Source organism: Giraffa tippelskirchi, chromosome 7 (assembly GCF_054371585.1).
Source record: "Giraffa tippelskirchi isolate mGirTip1 chromosome 7, T2T-mGirTip1v1.2.pri, whole genome shotgun sequence".
NCBI lineage: Eukaryota > Metazoa > Chordata > Mammalia > Artiodactyla > Giraffidae > Giraffa > Giraffa tippelskirchi.
The window spans coordinates 120,588,075-120,610,089 of record NC_137281.1 but is presented as its reverse complement, the minus strand read 5'-3'; the positions used below and the strand labels follow the sequence as shown (position 1 = coordinate 120,610,089).

Sequence of the window (22,015 nt, the reverse complement as noted above, 5' to 3'; positions counted from 1 at the left end):
TGCTGGAATAATTGAAGTCTCATCTCTTTAGTCTGGAAGCAGAAGTTCTGCCTCATACCACCTATTCCCCAGAGTTTCTAATCAGGCCTGGCCCCTCCAGGGGTATCATTCTGGGACTGAAGGATATCCTGGGTACCTCTGCCTTGAGCTTGACTGACTTGGGTGGGCCTGGAAGGCTCTCTGTGGTGGTGAAAGCAGTTTTTTGGGGGTTCTGCATCCATCATGAATCACCAGGGTCTAGAGAGTCACAGAGTTCTCCCAAGATGTAGGATGTGTTGAGCCATTAGATAGCCCTTGATGTGGCATCCCTGGGACTTTGCCAATAGCCTAGGCTTCCTTCAACTTCCCAGTTCTTCTTCCACTACTCTTCCCTATACCCTCGCTCCTGGACCAGTTCTTACAGCCTAGTCTCAGCCTTCAGAACAAGTAGGTAAGGAGGAGGCAGCCTAGTCTCAGCCTTCAGAACAAGTAGGTAAGGAGGAGGCAGCCCCCTCCCCACAGACCTCCTCCAGGACTTGCTTCCTACCTCCAGTCCCAGTAGAATTAGGGCATGATAAGGCATTGAGTATTATACAATTTTTTAAAATTCTAGCTGAACGCATCATGGGGCCTCCACATGTGAGGAGAATATTGTCTTCATAGGACAACGGTACAGAATTCTTCTGCAGAGAGGCTCACTTTGGTGAGAAGCTCTTTTATTAAGGCTGCTTACAAGTTAGGCTATGGCATTGGAAGTATAAATCAATCATTTAAATAATTTAATAATTGAAAGGATAGGGTTTTCTATGGAATATCATGTGATCTCCAAAAGTGACAGTTTTACTTCTTTTCCAATTTGAATTCTTTTATTTCTTTTTCTTCTCTGATTGTTATGGCTAGGGCTTCCAAAACTATAGCAAATAAAAGTGGCAAGTGTGGGCATCCTTGTCTTTTCCTTGATCTTTCTTAGAGAAAAAGCTTTCAGCTTTTCACCATTGAGTACAATGTTTGCTGTGGGTTTTTCATACATGGCTTTTATTATGTTGACATAGATTCCCTCTGTGCCCACTTTCCGATGAGCTTTAATTCTAAATGGCTGTTAATTTTTATCAAAACCTTTTTCTGCATCTATTGAGATGATTGCATGGTTTTTACTCTTCAATGTGTTAATGTGGTATATCACACTGATTGATTTGCGGATATTGCAAAAATACACAAACATGAAAGATCAGAAAGAGAAATTAAGGAAACACTACCATTTACAATTACATCAATGAAAATATGATACCTAGGAATTAACTTACTTAAGGAGGCAGAAGACCTGTACTCTGAAAACTAAAGACACTGATGAACTAAATTGAAGACAACACAGATGGAAAGGTATACCCATGTACTTGGATTGGAAGATTGAATATTGTTAAAATTATTATACTACCCAAGGCAATCTACAGATTCAATGTAATCCCTATCAAATTACCAATGACATTTTTCACAGAACTAGAACTAAAAAATTTTTAATTTGGAAACACAAAATAATTAAAGCAATCTAGAGAAAGAAAAATGGAGCTGGAGGAAGCAGGCTTCCTGACTTCAGAGTATACTACAAAGCTACAGTAGTCAAAAATAGTGTGATACTGGGACAAAAGTCATATGGATCAATGGAACAGGAGACAAAGCCCAGAAATAAACCCACACACCTATGGTCAATTAACTTATGACAAAGGAGGCAAGAATATACAATGGAAAAAAGGCAGTCTCTTCAATAAAGTGGTGCTGGGACAATTGGAGAGCTACATGTAGAGGAATGAATTAAAACATTCTCTATACTACATAAGCGACTTCCCTGATGGCTCAGATGGTAAAAGCGTCTGCCTACAATGCAGGAGACCCAGGTTCGATCCCTGGGTCAGGAAGATCCCCTGGAGAAGGAAATGACAACCCACTGCAGTACTCTTGCCTGGAAAATCCCATGGATGGAGAAACCTGGTAGGCTACAATCTATGGGGTCACAAAGAGTCGGACACCACTGAGCAACTTAACTTTCTTTCTGTACTATATAAAAAATAAACTAAAAATGGATTAAACACTTAAATGTATGACCAGACACTATTGATATAAAACTCCTAGAGGGAAACATAGGAAGGTGACCTTCCTATGTTTATGTGATTGCCATAAGTCACAGTAATATCTTTTTGGATGTGTCTCCTAGAGCAATGGAAATAAAAACAAATATAAACAGGGCCTTACTGAATTTAAAAACTTTTGCACAGCAGAGGAAACCATAAACAAAACAAAAAGACAAACTACCAATGAGAGAGAATATTTGCAAGCAGTGAGATCAACAAGGGATTGATTTCTAAAATACACAAACAGCTTATACAATTCAATATTTTAAAAAATCAAAGAACCCAATTAAAAAATGGGCAGAAGAGGTAAATAAACATTTCTTCAAAGAAGACATACAGATGGTCAACAAGCACATGAAGAGGTGTTCAACATTGCTAATTATTAGAGAAATGCAAATCAGAACTACAGTGAGGTATCACCTCATTCCAGTCAGAATGGCTATCATGAAAAAGTCTATAAATAACAAATGCTGGAAAGTATATGGAGAAAAAGGAAACTTTCTACACTGTTGGTGGGAATGTATTAAATAAACTGGTGCAGCCACTATGGAAAACAGTATGGAGGTTCCTTTAAAAAGTAAAAATAGAGCTTCATTATGATCAAATGATCCCATTCCTATGCATATGTCCAGAGAAAAACATAATTCAGAAAGATACACGCACCTAAGCTTTCACAGCAGCACTATTTATAGTAGCCGAGACGTGGAAGCAACCTAAATGTCCACTGTCAGATGGATGGATAAAGAAGATGCTTTACGTATACACAATGGAATATTACTCAGCCATAAAAAAGAATGAAATAATGCCATTTGCAGCAACATGGAAGGACCTGTACTGCAATAGTCCAATAGAAGCTCCAACACTGTGGCTACCTGATGCGAAGAACTGACTCATTGGAAAAGACCCTGATGCTGGGAAAGATTGGAGGCAGGAGAAGAAGGGGACGACAGAGGATAAGATGGTTGGATGCCATCACCAGCTTGATGGACATGAGTTTGAGCAAGCTCAGGGAGTTGGTGATGGGCAAGGAAGCCTGGCATGTTGCAGTCCGTGGGGTCACAAAGAGTCAGACACAACTGAGCGACTGAACTGAACTGGAAGGACCTAGAGATTATCATAGTAAGTAAACCAGACAAAGAAAAATATGGTATCACTCATATGTGGAATCTAAAGAAAAAAAAAAAGGATAAAAATGAACTTATTTACAAAAGAGAAAGAGACTCACAGATCACACAACTTAGTGACTAAAGAACAACAAATAAGAAAACAGAATCTGAAAAAGTATATATGTGTGTGTGTATATGTATATATATACATATACAGTTATATATATATAACTATATATATAACTATATATATAAAACTATATAACTATACAGTTATGTATATATATAACATATTCAGTTATATATATATATATACATATATATATATATAACTGAATCATTGTGCTGTATACCTGATACTAACAAAACATTGTAAATCAACTATACTTCAATAAAAAATTTTAGGAGAACAAGATGGCAGAGGAGTAGGTGCACATGGAGTACATATCTCTTCACAGATACGTCAGGAATACACCTTCAGACATAGAAATGCATGCAGAACATCAGCTGAGAGCAGACGAGAGTACCTGACCAGTGTAAATTAATATATAGAACCATGCAAAACTCGCAGCCACAGCTGAACCATAGAGAGGCTGGCCCATCAAACACCTGACGCACTGAACTACAGAGTAGGACCCCACCCAGGGTGCCCCCTTTAAGTGCCTGACACGCCGATCTACAGAGTAGGACGCCAGCCACGTCTATGTGCCTGACATGTGGAACAACAGAGGAGGAACCCAGGCAAGGGAGCCTCTAAGTGCCTGAATGGGCGGGGCTACGGAGAAAGACTGGCCAAAGAGGCTTTCCAATCGCCAGCCACAAGAGGCTCAAAACAAGACTCTGATAGGGCCATAACTCTTGCGGTGGAGGCAGTCTGTGTCCCTGCACAGTTGGTGCCACCAGGGTCCCCGCAAGCCAAGCAGCTGCTCCACCTTCACTCTCAACCCTCATTGGGGCAAAGCTGCCACAGGCAAAAAAAGTCTTGCTTCTAAGCATGCAGGGTTGCTTCAGTCGTGTCCAACTCTTTGTGACGCTGTGGACTGTGGCCTGCCAGACTTCTCTTTCAGGGGGGTTCTACACGTAAGACTACTGGAATGTATTGGCCAATACTGGTTGCCATACCCTTCTAGAGCACTATATTTCCTGCTGCCCTAGCTGCCAACTCCCCTGAGTACCTGGTGCTGCCAGAACCCCTGTAACCCAAGCAGCTACACCACGTCCACATCTGGCCCTCACTGGGACAGACCCAAGTCCTCCAGGGCAGCCTCAGGAGCAAACCCCAGTGGATGACCCACATGCAGAGGTGGAAGTAGAACCACAGTTGAAACCCAGGAGCAGTGTGGCTAAGGAAGAAGACCCAAAACCTTCCCACCAGGTGTACAAGCTGCAGGTTAAATCCACACAATCAACTAGGCAGACTCTGTGTCTATGGAATATATAAAAGGACATTGAGATCTCCCGCAAAAGAAAACGCACTAGTGCTGATAGCTGTGGACATTGGAGGAAAGAACACACAGCAATAGGACCATATTAGAATCTGACCTGCCCCACAGCAGGTTCAGAGACCAGCACAGTTTTGGAGGGCATCCTAGGGAGGTGAGGTGGACTGTGACTACCAGCGAGGGAAAGGACTCTGACAGCAGTGACTCAAGAAAAACATTTATTAGTCTTATGTTTTGACTTGTTCTGTAGATTCTTTGGATTTTTTTTTAATTTTCTTTTTTTTTTCCCTTCCCACCCCCCTCTGTTATAGTTGTTGATTTTATTGGCGCTATGAAATCTAATTAAGATTTGAGCTTTTTTTTTTTCTCAGTCACATTTTTTAGTGTTGTTATAAACCTCTGCCTCTCCATTGGGTTTTTGCAGTTCTGTGGAGTCCACCCCTTTCTTTTCATTTTTCCTTCTTCCTTTTTTCCCTCTCTTTTTTTATTTTTAATTTTTTAAACCTATTATTTTTTCTACATTTATTCCTTTATTTGCTTTTCCTACTGTTCTTTTCCCCTTGCAGTTAATCTTTAATGTATATAAATCTTCTTCATCTACCTCTATTTAACTTTCCATATCTATTCTTTCTTTCTTTTCTTTCTTTCCTTTCAACATATTTGTTAGTTTTGTTTCCATTGTTTTATTCCCCACTTGGCACCTTGCTTTATTTTTTTTATTTTTTAAATAAATTTATTTATTTTAGTTGGGGGCTAATTACTTTACAATATTGTAGTGGTTTTTGCCATACATTGACATGAATCAGCCATGGGTTTACATGTGTTGCCCATCCTGAACTCCCCTCCCACCTCCCTCCCCATCGCATCCCTCTGGGTCATCCCATTGCCCCAGCCTTGGGCATTTGTCTCGGCACCTTGCTTTAGTTTTGTTTTCCAGCTTGTGCTTTAGTTAGTTTTGTTCTTAACTGGTAGATATAATTATTTCCTTTGTTCACCATATCAATCTACTGTACTTTATTTATGTTGGACTGTTTTGATTTTGCTTATGGGTGTGCATGTATATGTGTATATTCCATTATCATAATTATTATTTGCCTGATTTTGTAACTGCCATTTGTCTGGGGTTCATCTTTGGTTTCTCATTTTTGGGTGTTTATTTCAATCTCACGTATTGCCATAACAAACCACTTGTGGTCTTCGTTCCCAACCAGAGATCAAGCCTTGAGCCTTTGGAATGGGAGCACTGACTCTAAGACCCTAGACTAAACAGAACTAACCCTAGGGAGTATCAAATAGTGAGAACTCATACAAAGGAAGCCACTTTAATACAAGCCCCAGCATCACTCAACCACCAGTAGCACCTTGTGCAGGACACCTCATCTAAACAACAAACATAGCAAAAATACAAACCCAGTCATCAGCAGACAGGATTACCACCTCACTCAGCCTTGCCCATCAGAGGAAAAAAAAAAAAAAACTCAGCATAAATCTCACCCTATACAAAGCTTACACAAACCACTGGACCAAACTTAGGAGGACAGAAACCAAAAGGAAGAAAGAATTCAACCTTGAAGCCTTGGAAAAGGAGAACTCAAACACAATAAGTTTAAAAAAAAATGATGAAAAGGCAGAGAAATACTACACAAATGAAGGAACAAACTAGAAACACAGAATTCCAAATAAATGAAGAAGAAATAGGCAAACTACCTGAAAAAGAATTCAGGATAATGATAGTAAAGATGATCAAAAACCTTGGAAACAGAATGGAAAAAATCCAAGAAGCAATTAACAAAGACCTAGAAGAGTTAAAGAATAAACATACAGAGACAAACAACACAATTACTGAAATTAAAAATACTCTAGAAGGAATCAATAGCAGAATATCTGAAGCAGAAGAATGAATCAGTGAGCTGGGAGATAAAATGGTGGAAATAACTTCTGAACACCAGAAAAAAGTAAAAACAATGAAAAGAACTGAGGATAGTCTCAGAGACCTCTGGGACATTATCAAACATACCAACATTCGAATTATAGGGGGCCCAGAAGAAGAAGAGAAAAATAAATGGTATGAGAAAATTTTTGAAGAGATTATAGTTGAAAATTTCCCCAGCATGGAAAAGGAAATAGTCAGTCAAGTCCAAGAGGCACAAATACTCCCACACAGGATAAACCCAAGGAGAAACACACCAAGACACATACTAATCAAACTAACAAAGACTAAACACAAAGAAAGAATATTAAAAGCAGCAAGAGAAAAGCAACACATAACTTACAAGGGAAACCCCATATGTTTAACAGCTGATCTTTCAGCAGAAACTCTGCAGGCCAGAAGGGAATGGCAGGATATATTTAAAGTACTGAAAGGGAAAAATCTACAACCAAGATTACTGTACCTGGCGAGGATCTCATTCAAAACTGGTGGAGAAATAAAAAGCTTTTCAGACAAGCAAAAATTAATAGAATTCAGTACCACCAAACCAGCTTTACAACAAATGTTAAAAGGACTTATATAGTCAAGAAATACAAGACAAGAAAAAGATCTACAAAATCAACCCCAAGCAATTAAGAAAATGGCAATAGGAACATATATATCAATAGTTACTTTAAATGTAAATGGATTAAATGCTCCAATCAAAAGACACAGACTGGCTGAGTGGATAAAAAGACAAGACCCATATATATGCCGTCTACAAGAAACCCACTTCAGACCTCAAGACACATATAGACTGAAAGCGAGAGGATGGAAAAATATATCCAATGCAAATGGGAAGCAAAAGAAAGCTGGAGTAGCAATCCTCATATCAGACAAAATAGACCTTAAAATAAAGAATATTACAAGAGATAGGAAGGACACTACATAATGATCAAGGGATCAATCCAAGAGGAAGACGTAACAATTGTAAATATCTATGCACTCAACATAGGAGCACCTCAATACATAAGATAAACACTAACAGAGATAAAAGGAGAAATTGACAGTAACACAATAATAGTAGGAGACTTTAACACCCCACTCACACCAATGGACAGATCATCAAAACAGAAAATTAATAAGGAAACACAAGTCTTAAATGATACATTAGATGAGATGGATCTCACTGATATCTTTAGGACATTCCATCCAAATGAAGAAGAATATACCTTTTTCTCAAGTGCACATTCTCCAGGATAGACCACATCTTGGGTCACAAATCAAACGTCAGTAAATTTAATAAAATTGAAATCATATCAAGCATCTTTTCTGACCACAACGCTATGAGACTAGATATCAGTTACAAGAAAAACACTGTAAAAAACAAACACATGGAGATTAAACAGTACATTTCTAAATAACCAACAGGTTACTGAAGAAATAAAAAGGGAAATCAAAAAATTTCTAGAAACAAATGACAATGAGAACACAACTCAAAACCTATGGGATGCAGCAAAAGCAGTTCTAAGAAGGAAGTTTACGGCAATATAATCCAACCTCAAGAAACAAGAAAAACTTTGAATAGACAGCCTAACTTTACACCTAAAACAACTGGAAAAAGAACCAAAAAACTCCAAAATTAGTAGGAGGAAATAAATGGTAAAGATCAGAGCAGAAACAAATGAAAAAGAAATGAAAGAAACAATAGTAAAGACTAATAAAACTAAAAGCTGGTTCTTTGAGAAGATAAATGAAATTGACAAACCTTTAGCCAGAAAAAAAGAGAGAAGAATCAAATCAACAAAATTAGAAATGAAAAAGGAGAGGTTACAATAGACAATGCAGAAACACAAAGGATTATAAGAGACTATTATGAACAACAATATGGCAATAAAATGGATAACCTGGAAGAAATGAACAGATTCTTAGAAAAGTTCAATCCTCCAAGGATGAACCAGGAAGAAATAGAAATTATGAATAATCCAATTACAAGCACTGAAATTGAAGTTGTGATCAAAAATCTCCCGAAAAACAAAAGCCCAGGGCCAGATGGCTTCACAGGAGAATTCTATCAAACATTTAGAGAAGTTCAGTTCAGTTCAGTTCAGTCACTCAGTCGTGTCTGACTCTTTGAGACCCCATGAATCGCAGCACGCCAGGCCTCCCTGTCCATCACTAACTCCCGTAATTTACCCAAACCCATGTCCATCGAGTTAGTGATGCCATCCTACCATCTCATCCTCTGTTGTCTGCTTCTCCTCCTGCCCCTAATCCTTCCCAGCATTAGGTTCTTTTCCAGTGAGTCAACTCTTCCCATGAGGTGGCCAAAGTATTGGAGTTTCAGCTTCAACATCAGTCTTTCCAATGAACATTCAGGACTGATCTCCTTTAGAATGAACTGGTTGGATCTCCTTGCAGTCCAAGGGACTCTCAAGAGTCTTCTCCAACACCGCAGTTCAAAAGCATCAATTCTTCGGCACTCAGCTTTCTTTATAGTCCAACTCTCACATCCATACATGACTACTGGAAAAACCATAGCCTTGACTAGACAGACCTTTGTTGGCAAAGTAATTGTCTCTGCTTTTAAATATGCTATCTAAGTTGGTCATAACCTTCCTTCCAAGGAATAAGCATCTTTTAATTTCATGGCTGCAATCACCATCAGCAGTGATTTTGGAGTCCCCCAAAATAAAGTCTGACACTGTTTCCACTGTTTCCCCATCTATTTCTCATGATGTGATGGGACCAGATGCTATGATCTTAGTTTTCTGAATGTTGAGCTGTAAGCACACTTTTTCACTCTCCTCTTTCACTTTCATCAAGAGGCTCTTTAGTTATTCTTTGCTTTCTGCCATAAGGGTGGTGTCATCTGCATATCTGAGGTTATTGATATTTCTCCTGGCAATCTTGATTTCAGCTTGTGTTTCTTCCACCCCAGAGTTTCTCATAATGTACTCTGCATATAAGTTAAATAATCTGGAAAACTCAGCAGTGGCCACAGGACTGGAAAAGGTCAGTTTACATTCCAATCCCAAAGAAAGGCAATGCCAAAGAATGCTCAAACTACCACACAATTGCACTCATCTCACACGCTAGTAAAGTAATGCTCAAAATTCTCCAAGCCAGGCTTTAGCAATACATGAACCGTGAACTTCCAGATGTTCAAGCTGGTTTTAGAAAAGGCAGAGGAACCAGAGATCAAATTGCCAACATCCAATGGATCATCGAAAAAGCAAGAGAGTTCCAGAAAAACATCTATTTCTGCTTTATTGACTATGCCAAAGCCTTTGACTGTGTGGATCACAATAAACTGTGGAAAATTCTGAAAGAGATAGGAATACCAGACCACCTGACCTGCCTCTTGAGAAACCTTATGCAGGTCAGGAAGCAACAGTTAGAACTGCACATGGAACAACAGACTTGTTCCAAATACAGAAAGGAGTACGTCAAGGCTTTATATTGTCACCCTGCTTATTTAACATTTAGAGAAGAGTCAATGCCTATCCTTCTAAAACCTTTTCCAAAAATTGCAGAGGAAGACACACTTCCAAACTCATTCTATGAGGCCATCATCACCCTGATACAAAAACCAGACAAAGACAACACAAAAAAAGAAAACTACAGGCCAATGTCACTGATGAACATAGATGCAAAAATCTTTAGCAAAATTTTACCAAACAGAATTCAGCAATACATCAAAGAGCTCATACACCATGATCAAGTTGGGTTTATTCCAGGGATGCAAAGATTCTTCAATATACATGAAGCAATCAATGTGATACACCATATTAACAAACTGAAAGATAAAAACCATTTGATAATCTCAATAGATGCAGAAAAACCCTTTGACAAAATTCAGCATCCATTTATGATTAAAACTCTTCAAAAAATGGGCATAGAAGGAAGCTACCTCAACATAGTAAAGGCCATATATGATAAGCCTACAGCAAACATTATTCTCAATGGTGAAAAACTGAAAGCATTCCCCTTAAGATCAGGAATAAGACAAGAGTGTCCACTTTCACCACTATTATTCACCATAGTTTTGGAAGTCCTAGATACAGCAATCAGAGAAGAAAAAGAAATGAAAGGAATCCAGATTGGAAAGGAAGAAATAAAGCTCTCACTGTTTGAAGATTACATGATACTGTACATAGAAAACCCTAAAGATAGTATCAGAAAATTACTAGATCTAATCAGTGAATTTAGCAAAGTTTCAGGATACAAAATCAACACACAGAAATCACTTGCATTTCTATATACTAACAATGAAAAATCAGAAAGAGAAATTAAGGAATCAATCCCATTCACCACTGCAACAAAAAGAATTAAATTATCTAGGAATAGACTTACCTAATGAGACAAAAGAACTGTACACAGATAATTATAAAACTAATGAAAGAAATCGAAGATGACATGAACAGATGGAGAGATATTCCATGTTCCTGGGTAGGAAGAATCAATATTGTGAAAATTACTATACTACCAAATGCAATCCACAGATTCAATGCAATTCCTATCAAATTACCAATGGCATTTTTCACAGAACTAGAACAAAAAATTTCACAATTCACATGGAAACACAAAAGACCCCGAAGAGCCAAAGCAGTCTTGAGAAACAAGAATGAAGCTGGAGGAATCAACCTTCCTGACTTCAGATTATACTACAAAGCTACAGTCATCAAGACAGTATGGTAATGGCACAAAAACAGAAATATAGACCAATGGAACAAGATAGAAAGCTCAGAAATAAACCCATGCACCTATGGGTACCTTATTTCTGACAAAGGAGGCAAGAATATACAATGGGGCAAAGACACCCTCTTCGATAAATGGTGCTGGGAAAACTGGACAGCTACATGTAAAAGAATGAAATTAGAATACTTTTTAACACCATACACAAAGATAAACTCAAAATAGATTAAAGACCTAAATGTAAGACCAGAAACTATGAAACTCTTAGAGGAAAACATATGAAGAACCCTCGATGACATAAATCAAAGCAAGATCCTCTATGACCCATCTCCTAGAGTAATGGAAATAAAAACAAAAGTAAACACATGGGACCTAATTAAACTTAAAACTTTTGCACAGCAAAGGAAACTATAAGCAAGGTGAAAAGATAACCCTCAGAATGGGAGAAAATAATAGCAAATGAAACAACTGACAAAGGATTAATTTCCAAAATATACAAGCAGCTCATACAACTCAATGCCAGAAAAACAAACAACCCAATCAAAAAGAGGGAAAAAAGACCTAAACAGGCATTTCTCCAAAGAAGCCATACAGATGGTTAACAAACACATGAAAAGATGCTCAACGTTGCTCATTATTAGAGAAATGCAAATCAAAACTACAATGTGATATCACCTCACACCAGTCAGAATGGCCCTCATCAAAAAGTCTAAAAACAATAAATGCTGGAGAGGGTGTGGAGAAAAGGGAACACTCTTGCACTGTTGGTGGGAATGTAAATTGATACAGCCACTATGGAAGACAGTATGGAGATTCCTTAAAAAACTAGAAATAAAACCACTGTATGACCCAGCAATCCCACTCCTAGGCATATTCCCTGAGGAAACCAAAATTTAAAAAGACACATGTATCCCATTGTTCATTGCAGCACTATTTACAATAGCTAGAACATGGAAGCGAGCTAGATGTCCATTGACAGATGAATGGATAAAGAAGTTGTGGTACGGATACATAATGGAATTTTACTCAGCCATAAAAAGGAATACATTTGAGTCAGTTCTGATGAGGTAGATGAACCTAGAGCCTATTATACAAAGTGAAGTGAGTCAGAAAGAGAAAGATAAATACAGTATTCTAATGCATATATATGGAATCTAGAAAAATGGTACTGAAGAATTTATTTACAGGGCAGCAGTGGAGAAACAGACATAGAGAATAGACCTATGGACATGGGGAGAGGGGAGAAGAGGGTGAGATGTATGGAAAGACTAACATGGAAACTTACATTACCATATGTAAAATAGATAGCCAATGGAGAATTTGCTGTATGGCTCAGGAAACTCAAACAGGGACTCCGTATCAACCTTAGGGGGTGGGATGGGGAAGGGAGATGGGAGGAAGGTTCAAAAGGGAGGGGATATTTGTATACCTATGGCTGATTCATGTTGAAGTTTTACAGAAAACAACAAAATTCTGTAAAGTAATTAACCTTCAGTTAAAAAATAAATTAATTAAAAAACATTTTTAAAAAGACTAAAGTGAAAAGAAAGATATGAGTCTGCATTCTGGCCTCACTAATAACCATATATATGACACTGGGAAAATATTTATTTCACTGTGTTTTTAATACCGACATAAATAATAACACCTATATTATAAGGTATTATAAAATATAAAACTGAAAATAATCATAAAAACCTCTGATTTCACATTATTTATTTTGCTTACTTTTATTAGATCTGCCAATGGACACATGTTATAAATATGCCTTGAATAGAATTAATGAATAATATTTTAAAATAATTGAAAGCATAAGTGTATGGTTATTCTCTTCAGGATAAAAAGTGGGGCAGGTTTACAGGATGGTGGATACAAGCAGTACAGGGAAAGGTTGAGATGAAAGAGCTGAGATGAACCTGTGTTTAAGAGGATTTAGGGAGGAGAGGACTCCTGGTTCACTGCTCAGTAGAAGGAGGACTTCAGAAGAAAAGAACGTCTATTGGGAACTCATGAAATTGAAAATCAGGTGTGGGTCATTAAACTAATTTTCATCTACCAGAAGAAAAATTAAGAAAATCTGCAGGTGAATGCATTTCCTGTGGAAAGGGGCTGAGGTTGGGAAAGGTTCATGCAGGGCCCAGACAGAAGCAGGGATGAGGGCTAAGCGGTGTCTGTGACCGTGATGAGCAGAGGTCAGGAAACTGGAAGTCCAAAATGTCCTGTGTGGTTGGCCTTCTGTATGGTGAGTGGGATGGAGGGGGTATGAACACAGATGGCATGGGGTTCATCAGAACATAGAAAGACATAAACAGGACTTATGTGGTAGTTTATGTCCATTGTTTTCCTAAGTGCCAAGATCTGTATTATGGGCGAAGACCAAACACAAACACCACTTGGTGAAATCAACCAAGATTGTCTAAAGGTACAGAGGAAAGCGAGTTCAGTGAGGACACAAGGCAGACAGACAAGGGCAGAAGGAGGTGCAGACAGCCACCCCCAAATCCTTCCCCATGGGGCTGCTTGGTTGTGGTGGATGTGGAGGGAAAGAGAAGTCATGTCTTGGCCGCCTCCCTCTAAGGTCCAGCCTTCTTACCCATAACCCTGGTAAAGCCTCCTCTGAGGCACTGGGCCCTCAGCTGAGTAGACAATAGGAGCACAGAGTCTGTGCTCAGGCACAGACAAGGTCTCATGTACCACCTTCCACCCCCCTGTGCGAGCACAGCTGTTCCAAGCTTGTTGCCCAGACCCCTCTGTAGGGCAGGACAACAGGCTCTTCAGATTACAGGGTTTATGTCACAGTATTTATATGTGGACCACATAGCCAAGTGTAAATCCATCTTAGTAAAACATAAGCATGGCAGAGTGACTTTCCTCCTTATATGTTTCTGAAACTTCAAAAAATTTCCACTTGAGTATCTTCAAATTGACAGCCACTTTTTCACAGAGATAATCAGAAAAAAGAAGCAGAGTTTGGGAATTAAAAAGAGGGACAGAGTGGTAAGCAGAGAAGTAGAGGTCTTTTGCAGTGCAGCTGCTGGAGACATGAAGAAAGTCAGTGCAGGGTGAACCGGTATTGGTCTGTGGTTCAGCTGTATTTACGAGACAGGAGCCAGAATGTGTATAAAAGATGCCCACCTTGTGTGCTCTGGTGAGGAGCTGCCATAGGCAGAGCTAAAATGATATAACCCTTAAATTCAGGGCTCAAGAGCCAGCCTGCTCAAGTCTCTTAGGGAAGTTAAAATAGACCTTCCAGAGCTTTCCCACCATTCCATGTGTCCAAGGCCACAGTGGAGTTCAGAAGAGACACAGATCATGACATCAGAAAGGGATCAAACATTTTAGCAGAGGAATAAAGGAAAATATGCACATTGTAACAGGAAAGTAAGTATATTTTTAAACAAAATTTATTTTTGATGTGGACCATTTTTTAAGTCTTTCTTGAATTTGTTACAATATTGTATCTGTTTTATGTTGTGATACTTTTGGCTGCAAGGCGTGTGGGATCTTAGCTCCCCCATCAGGGATGGAACCCACACCATGGGCATTGAAGGGTGAAGTCTTAACCACTGGACTGCCAGGGAAATCCCTAGGATATATTTATAAACATCTTTTTGACATGGCAGAAGAGGGAGAATCTGGACTTTTTCTGGTGTGCAAGGGATAGAAGTTGGAAGGAATCACACTGCTCAATTGTGCAAATTCTAGATGCATAATGTATTTCTGATGTTAGCTTTACTTTAGATGTTATTTTCTCCCTTATTTTGGTGTGCTTAATATTGTACAGATTTTCATGTATTCACTACTACTTTGGCTCTTCCTTCCTTCCATACTAAAATTCTGTTTCTCAACTGCAAATTCTCCTACTATGGCTGTTTTCTGAACAGACAACACTCAAAGATTGGGCGTGGCTACTATTAGCTCTGATGAGGTTGTTCAGTGAATGCCTGTGAGAACACATTGCCATAGAAGACCCTGGGCCAAAGGAGCTCAGCTCCAACTGAGTAGATTAGGTGGTGGGCTAAGTATTAGCCAAACCCACACATCTGTGATGGATTTCAAGTTCCCATTTAAACTTTAAAAGAAAGCCCCTGAAATAATGGCAGTGCTATGAAATGAAAACAGAATTATCATATGAATGAATTATTTACTTGATATATATTTCAGAAACAAAATCTTATTTTCAAACCAAAATACTCTCTAAGTCACATATATTCTTGATTTAATCCCAGATAATATTAACCAAATTATCCTAAATTTTGGGTAAGTTTTTCTCTTCCTAGCAACTATAAAAGCAAAAAACCAAATATCCAGATGCTTCTATTTGTGTTTCAGGGAATTAGTTTGACCAACTAGCCAAATTTTGTCCTGTGTGGAAATATCATGCTATAGAAAGGACTGAAATTTTTATTAATTTAAAGATTTTAGGCCTCTAACTTTCTCACCTTCCCCCACCTCATTCTATAATTAAAGCAGAAAGTAAGTAATTTATTTCCTCATTATTCACAAACTAGTATACACCTTTTAATTAGGAAACAGGCAGAACAGTATTTTTCTTCTCTGACTCCTAGAGCTTTGGCATATTTCATAAAAGATATTGGTCTTTCCATATGTTTTGAGGAACTACCTCATCAGTTTAAAAAAAGAGAATAAGAAACCCCAAATCAATCCGACTAAATGCTGGTTAATAAAGAGCTACCATTTAAAGGCAATGTGTTCTTTAAGGGGCACCAATATCTTACTGATGCTGAGACAGAGGCTCTAACTTGGCAAAGAACGCTTCCCAGGTAGTGTTAGTGGTAAATAACCCACCTGTCAATGCAGGAGATATAAGCAATCCCTGGGTTGGGAAGATCCCCTCAGGGAGGGCATGGCAACCCACTCTATCCTTGCCTGGAGAATCCCATGGACCGAGGAGCATGGCGGGCTACAGTCCATAGGGTTGCAAAGAGTCAGACATGACTGAGCAACTTAGCACTCACATGCAGGCAAGACAGAGGTGATACACCTGGCAAGCAAAGTGTGACTAAAGACAAGCAGTTTAAAACAAGATCACTTATCAAAAGTAGGCTGGTTTTATCTAACCAGAGTAAATCAGGAGAGCAAAGAAGGGAAGGTTGGTGAGGAGCTAAGGACATCAGCCTAGAGCTCTCCTGACATTTAGGAGGACAGTAGAGACCTCTTTCCCATAATTGTACCGGCTGTAACACTAGGTAAGGGGGATGTTACATTGATTGACTGACTGAGAGAGTGAGAGTCTCTCACCACTGAGAAGAGACCAGAGAGTCCCCAAGCTCAGAAGGGATACTAGGTAGTTTAAGGTGCCTGGTCCCTGGAGTTATTATTCTTCTCAAAACATGACTGAAGTCAAAAGCTATCTCCAAAGAAGGCAAATCTTTTGTCTCTTCGGAATGAAAAGTAGCCAGGAAGTCAGTTTAGGTGGTAAAAAAGAAGTCCCTCCCTTCTGAGTTTAAAGAACTCACAGACCTGTGGTGAGGTTCAAGATTGATGAGTACGAGAAATATGGGGAGACAATCAATGGAACAACTGGTACCAAACATTCAAAAACACTAGCTTCCTGTAGGCCTGTTCTGTGCTGTCACTCACACTCCATCAATCCTACCACGTTTTCCCTGTCCTTTGCCCTCTAATATTCTTATGCAGCTCTAATACTGAGGTCACTGCAAGAGAAAATGAACATAACAGAGACCTGACTGCAACCATCTTAAACCAATCAGATTTAGTGTTCATAATATGGGACCACCTCCCCTGGGCTCTTGATTATGATGCAGTATGAAGTATCTAGGACTAAACAGGAAAATATTCTTACAAAATAGTTAATCTGAATTGAATTGAGTTTATAGACCTAGTGTTCAGTTTATTAGCAATACCAGGAATAGAAGAGTATGTTCAATGACACCATAATGAGACAATGAAAGAAATATGGAATGTAGGGCATCCTGTAAGACAACTGACATGGTCTCTTCAGAAAGTCAAGGTCAGGGGGCAAAAAGTAGGGAGATTGTTCTTCTAACTTTCCTGTTCATTTGAACTTTTCTTACTAGTAAGTTGGAAAAATATTTCTTGTCTATCATTAAAGTCTTTCCCTGTCATGCATCCTCACCTCCTTGAACCTCTACTTACTTTGTCTTGGTTCCCTGGTAAAATCTCAACCCTGCTAAAGCCAACTCTTAGCTTACTCTGCTTGCATCTGGCAGCTGAATGGGGCCAGGGAAAAACCATACATGCAGAAAGAGAGAGAGACACACACACACAGAGGGAGGTCTCAGTTAAATTCAAATGGGCCCATTCTAGTACATTTCCTGAGTCCAATCATGCTTTTGTCTCCTGTATGACTGTTATATCCTGCCTCCTCTCTTCTCCACTGTTCTACTTCCTCACCTTTAATCTCAACTACAGACTTGATTGGGTCAGGAAGATCCCCTGGAGAAGGGAATGGGTGCACATTCCAGTACTCTTGCCTGGAGAATCCCATGGACAGAGGAGCCTGGCAGGCTACAGTCCATTGGGTTGCAAAGAGTTGGACACAACTAACACACACACACAGACTTGGTTTCCTATTTTACTGAGAAAACAGAAGCAACTAAAACTTCTGCAAGTCCAACCATCAGGATCAGTACCCATATGTTCAACCTTCACTTCTGTTACTGGGGATGAACTTCCATGTCCCTATTCAAGGCCAATTCCACATGTCACCTGAACTTCTTTGTCATCTCACCTGGCACACTCCTTCTCTCTGGTGCATCGATGGTTTTCCTCTGTGACTCATCATTCCCACCAAAGCACATATGTCATAGTATCTTGTATCTTAGCAAACAAAAACACTTGGACCAAATACCCCTTTCTGCCTTGTTCTAGTTCTCTGCCTCCTTTAGGGCAAACTCCTTGAAGAGTTTGTACCTGCCACCTCCAATTCTTCTCTCCCCATTCTCCACAGTGGTCACATTTTGCCCCCAGAACGCCATTGAATAGCCCCTTGTCAAGGTCACCCTTAACCTCCCTGGTGCTAAATGCAATGCTCACATCTCCGTCTAGTCTTGTGGCATTATATGGATACTTGACAGTTCCATCCTCCCTGATATGCATTCCTCACCTTGCTTTCAGACCACCACACTCTCCTGGTTTTCCCTTTTCTGTTTGGCTCTCCTCCTCAGTTCCTTTGCTAGTTTCTGACTCCAGTGGAAGGTCTAAATGGTCAAAACTTCCTTCTTAATATCCCATTCAGTGGTACTAGGCAAGTCAAGTCAACATATCTGAAATGGAATCCTGATTTTTCCCCATCCCAAAGGTGTTCCACCACCTCATCTCCTATACAGCGCATATCTACCTGATAATAGTGTGGGCTACCATCCTGGTTTGTCTGGAAGTATCTGAGTTTTACCATAAAAATTCCACAACGTGGGGATAAATTTATACACTATGAAAACAGATATATAAATACTATGATGATAGTTAGTGTTTAAATTGGTAGCATATGGGCCAATTTGACCCCAGTTAGCGTATTAAGTGCTAGTCCCTGTTATTGATGCTACCCACATTCTTCTTTTTGATATTCTTGCAAACACCAGTATATACTTATGGCACGAAGTGTCTGCGGCCCCTCATTATTTACAACACCCCTGCCTGGGGAATCGTGTGCTCTTTACCTACAGATGATCAGATGCCCTCCCCCCGCTGCCCCCAGCTGCTCAGGCAGAACCCCAGCAGCACTGGTGCCTGTCATCTCCCCCACCCAAAGTTCTGCAGCCCCCACCACTTCAGAACTAAGCTGATCTGAAAAGTTGGGCCATAATCTCAGCACAGTTGTAATGACGACAGCTGTCAAACTTTCAGAAGAGAAAAGACCTGGCATATTATTCAAAGAAAAAGCTTTCTGGGGTCCAGTGGAATCTCTTCAAGAGGTACAGGAAGTTCTGGAAGGGTCTGAAGAGCAGCGAGGGAAGGAGATGGGGACAAACACGTCCTATTCCTGTGGGGAGCTCAGCCCTTAACAACAAAATCGAGCGGCTCAGAGGCAATTATAGAGAACACAGAGACTCCAACCAGAGAAAAGCCTGTGAGAACAGGACAGGGGAAGGACTGGGAGAGCAGGGATGGAGCTGGGGGCAGGGCAGATGGCTGTCGTCTGTGTCCTCAGTGTGGAGTCAGCTCCTGACAGTGTCGGGGTCGGTAAGGTCACTTTCCCGTAAGGTGCAGCCTGGTCAGATGCCACGTGCTATGACAAGGGCCCTATTTCAGGAATTGCCTGTGAGGTTCCTGGGCATTTATCTGGGGATCTGAGTATCTAGTGTCTACCAGCAGTTTCTGTCCTGGTCATCTGATCCTTTCTCTGGTGCTTCATTCTTCCCTCCAGGTCTAGTCTTGCACCTCCACCACCTGACCTAGACTTCAGGGGGAGAAAATTAGGCAAATCCACTACAACCCACTTCAGTATTTCCCCATACTGAAGGGCAAAGCCCTCTGTCCTGGAAGCGTCTTACCTTCTCTCCTCCCTCCAGCTCTGCAGCATGTTGGAATTACCTGGGGGGCTCTAAACACCATCAATGCCTGGGTCCCCCCATCAAGAGACTATAAAAGTTGGGATGTGACCTGGGCATTGAGATGTTGAACAGCTCCCTGGGCGACTTTGATGTGAAGCCAGGGCAAGAAGCACTGCTCTAGATCCCGAGCTGCAGGTGTCATCCTTTTGGATAACTATCCTGTGGGTCCCTTCACCTGTATCTGAGGGACAGGCAGATGCTGACTTGAGGAGGCCTGGAAGGCAGCTTGTTGCCCTGGGAGATCAAAGAGCAGGAGGCAGTGTCCCAGTCCCCCAGGCTCAATCATCATCTGTTCCAGCACAATTTTGAGACTCAACATTGGCTGCAAAATTGAGTGAAGTACTGATTCTGAAAATGATAACATGTCAAATTCACTTAAATTTGGCTGAGTAGAGCTCAATAGACCAAGAGGAGTAAAACCTAAGAGCACCTATAGTCTCACCATTAGAGCAGTGAGTCTCAAACTGGAGTGTGCCTCAGAATGACCTGGAGGGCTCATGGACAAAGACCCCTGGGTCCTGACCCCAGACTTTCTTATTTAGTGTGTCAGGGAGGGACCAAGGATGGAAAGCCAGATGTGGCTGCTGCTGGTCAGGGGACCACAGTCTGAGAACCACTGTACTGGGGTGTTTGACTTTAACCCAGTGAAATGATATTTCCACCCAAAATGACATTTCCACTGAAGCTGTATAAACATGTTTAGTTATATAAACATGGTCTGTCTTAGACTCTTACAACACCAAACTGAATGAAATGGAATAACACCCAGGCAACAATTGAGGAATTAGTTTGGTTCAAAATAACATTCTTGGATAGGTAGAAATATTTGAAAGGATAACATCTTTTTCTCCCCTCCTCCCTTCTTTCAAGTATTTGGTTCAAAGTACTCATGTTTTATGTTTACCATGGTATTTTCAGAAATGATGTATAACATCATGGCATGAAAAAAGCCAATGTAGTTTCCAGAAATGCTTCACTTATTTCTGGGCAACAGTCTATGTATCTGAAGAAACAATTCTCATAAATAAGTAAAACACCCTGGTCAGTCTTAGTTTCTGAGTAAATCTTTGTCAGGGATTATAAATATAAAATCTCATTAACGAGACATTCTGGCAGTTAGCTTTGCTAAAATTCTAGCAAAGTAGCTGAACATCTATGATACACGCTTTATTTTAAACTCTTCATTTTCTATGATCAGTCAGTAAGAAAACTAATATTTCACAAAGCTGGTTCTTTAGTTGATCCATATTGTGTTAACACTGGAGTGAACTCAATCTGCCAAAGTTATCTGGAAAACGTAACAGTGCACGGGGAGCGGGAGAATACCGTTGCTTTTCCTGGGACACTGGCAGACGGCCACCTTGGGATAGCAGCATTCTGCAAAGAGGAGAATGCCTGCTTCGTCTGCTGTCTGCCCTCCTGTTGGCATTAGAAACACATCAGCAAATTGATGCAATCAGAGTTCTGCCCCCTCTCAGGTATTTGTTTTTTACTACTATTGCTTGTTTATTTGTTTTCATGCTTACTTCTACAGTTAAGACCAAAATCTTAGGAAAGAATAAAAGATAACACTTCTTCTTCAAGTGTTTTTTCAAAACCAGATCATCTATATTCTAAGTTTCCACATTTCCTGCTCAGAGAAATTTTGAATAATTTCCAGTCTTTCTAGAATTCATTATATATACCTCAGGTTTCAAGCAAAACCCAATTATTCTGTTTGTCTCAAGTGTTAGGTTTTTACCTGGGAATCATTCATCTTTATTTAAGTAGTAAAAACATAACATTGGAAACAAAGACGGCAAAATATCAAAGTAAGTTTGCTTTTTAATAGGAAATATCCCAACCTTGATTTTTAAGGTATTTCTCCAGTTATTGAGACTTACTTGCTAATAATAAGGGTTTCCTCTCCACATACCCAGACTCTCATGAATTCTCCATACATCTTGTTGTAGTAATTGCAGGCACTGCCAATCCCCATCCAGAGGAACCTGCAGTGGGAAATGAGGGGCCCAATTCCCATAAAGTAGCTGGGACCTAGGAAAGTCATCAGATCACAATCAGTATTTCAGCACCACTCAAAAGAGCAATTGCTTAAGATACTGCTGTCCTTGTTCCTATAAATCCAAATGTCCTTTTACATCTTCTGATGTATATGGGTGAGTCACACACAAAAAATGATTAAAACAGCAACACAAGT

At 39.9% G+C, this 22,015-nt stretch overlaps 2 protein-coding genes and 1 non-coding gene across 14 annotated transcripts in view; 2 read left to right on the top strand and 1 right to left on the bottom strand.

The window, feature by feature from the left end:
* The window catches only part of LOC145513092 (uncharacterized), a 295,101-nt gene that overhangs the window by 227,085 nt on the left and 46,001 nt on the right, over positions 1 to 22,015 (top strand). Inside the window, exon 1 of one of the 3 annotated variants that reach the window (XR_014059104.1) lies at positions 14,557 to 14,641. The exons of the other annotated variants lie outside the window; for them this stretch is intronic. The gene's annotated coding sequence lies outside the window, so the exon portion shown is untranslated. Of the gene's footprint in view, positions 1 to 14,556; positions 14,642 to 22,015 lie in introns of those variants that run through there. 3 annotated transcript variants of the gene reach the window in all.
* Positions 1 to 22,015, bottom strand: part of LOC145513089 (aromatase) — a 63,241-nt gene that overhangs the window by 17,315 nt on the left and 23,911 nt on the right. For 7 of the 10 annotated variants that reach the window (XM_081508279.1, XM_081508280.1, XM_081508278.1 and 4 more), the window contains one exon: positions 21,702 to 21,852. In XM_081508279.1, the coding sequence (XP_081364405.1) occupies positions 21,702 to 21,852 (151 nt within the window). The remainder of the gene's footprint in view (positions 1 to 21,701; positions 21,853 to 22,015) is intronic. The other 3 variants (XM_081508285.1, XM_081508283.1, XM_081508284.1) reach the window with 1 other exon arrangement.
* TRNAC-ACA (transfer RNA cysteine (anticodon ACA)) lies at positions 1,820 to 1,893 on the top strand. The gene has a single exon. It is a non-coding gene; the product is annotated as a tRNA-Cys (tRNA).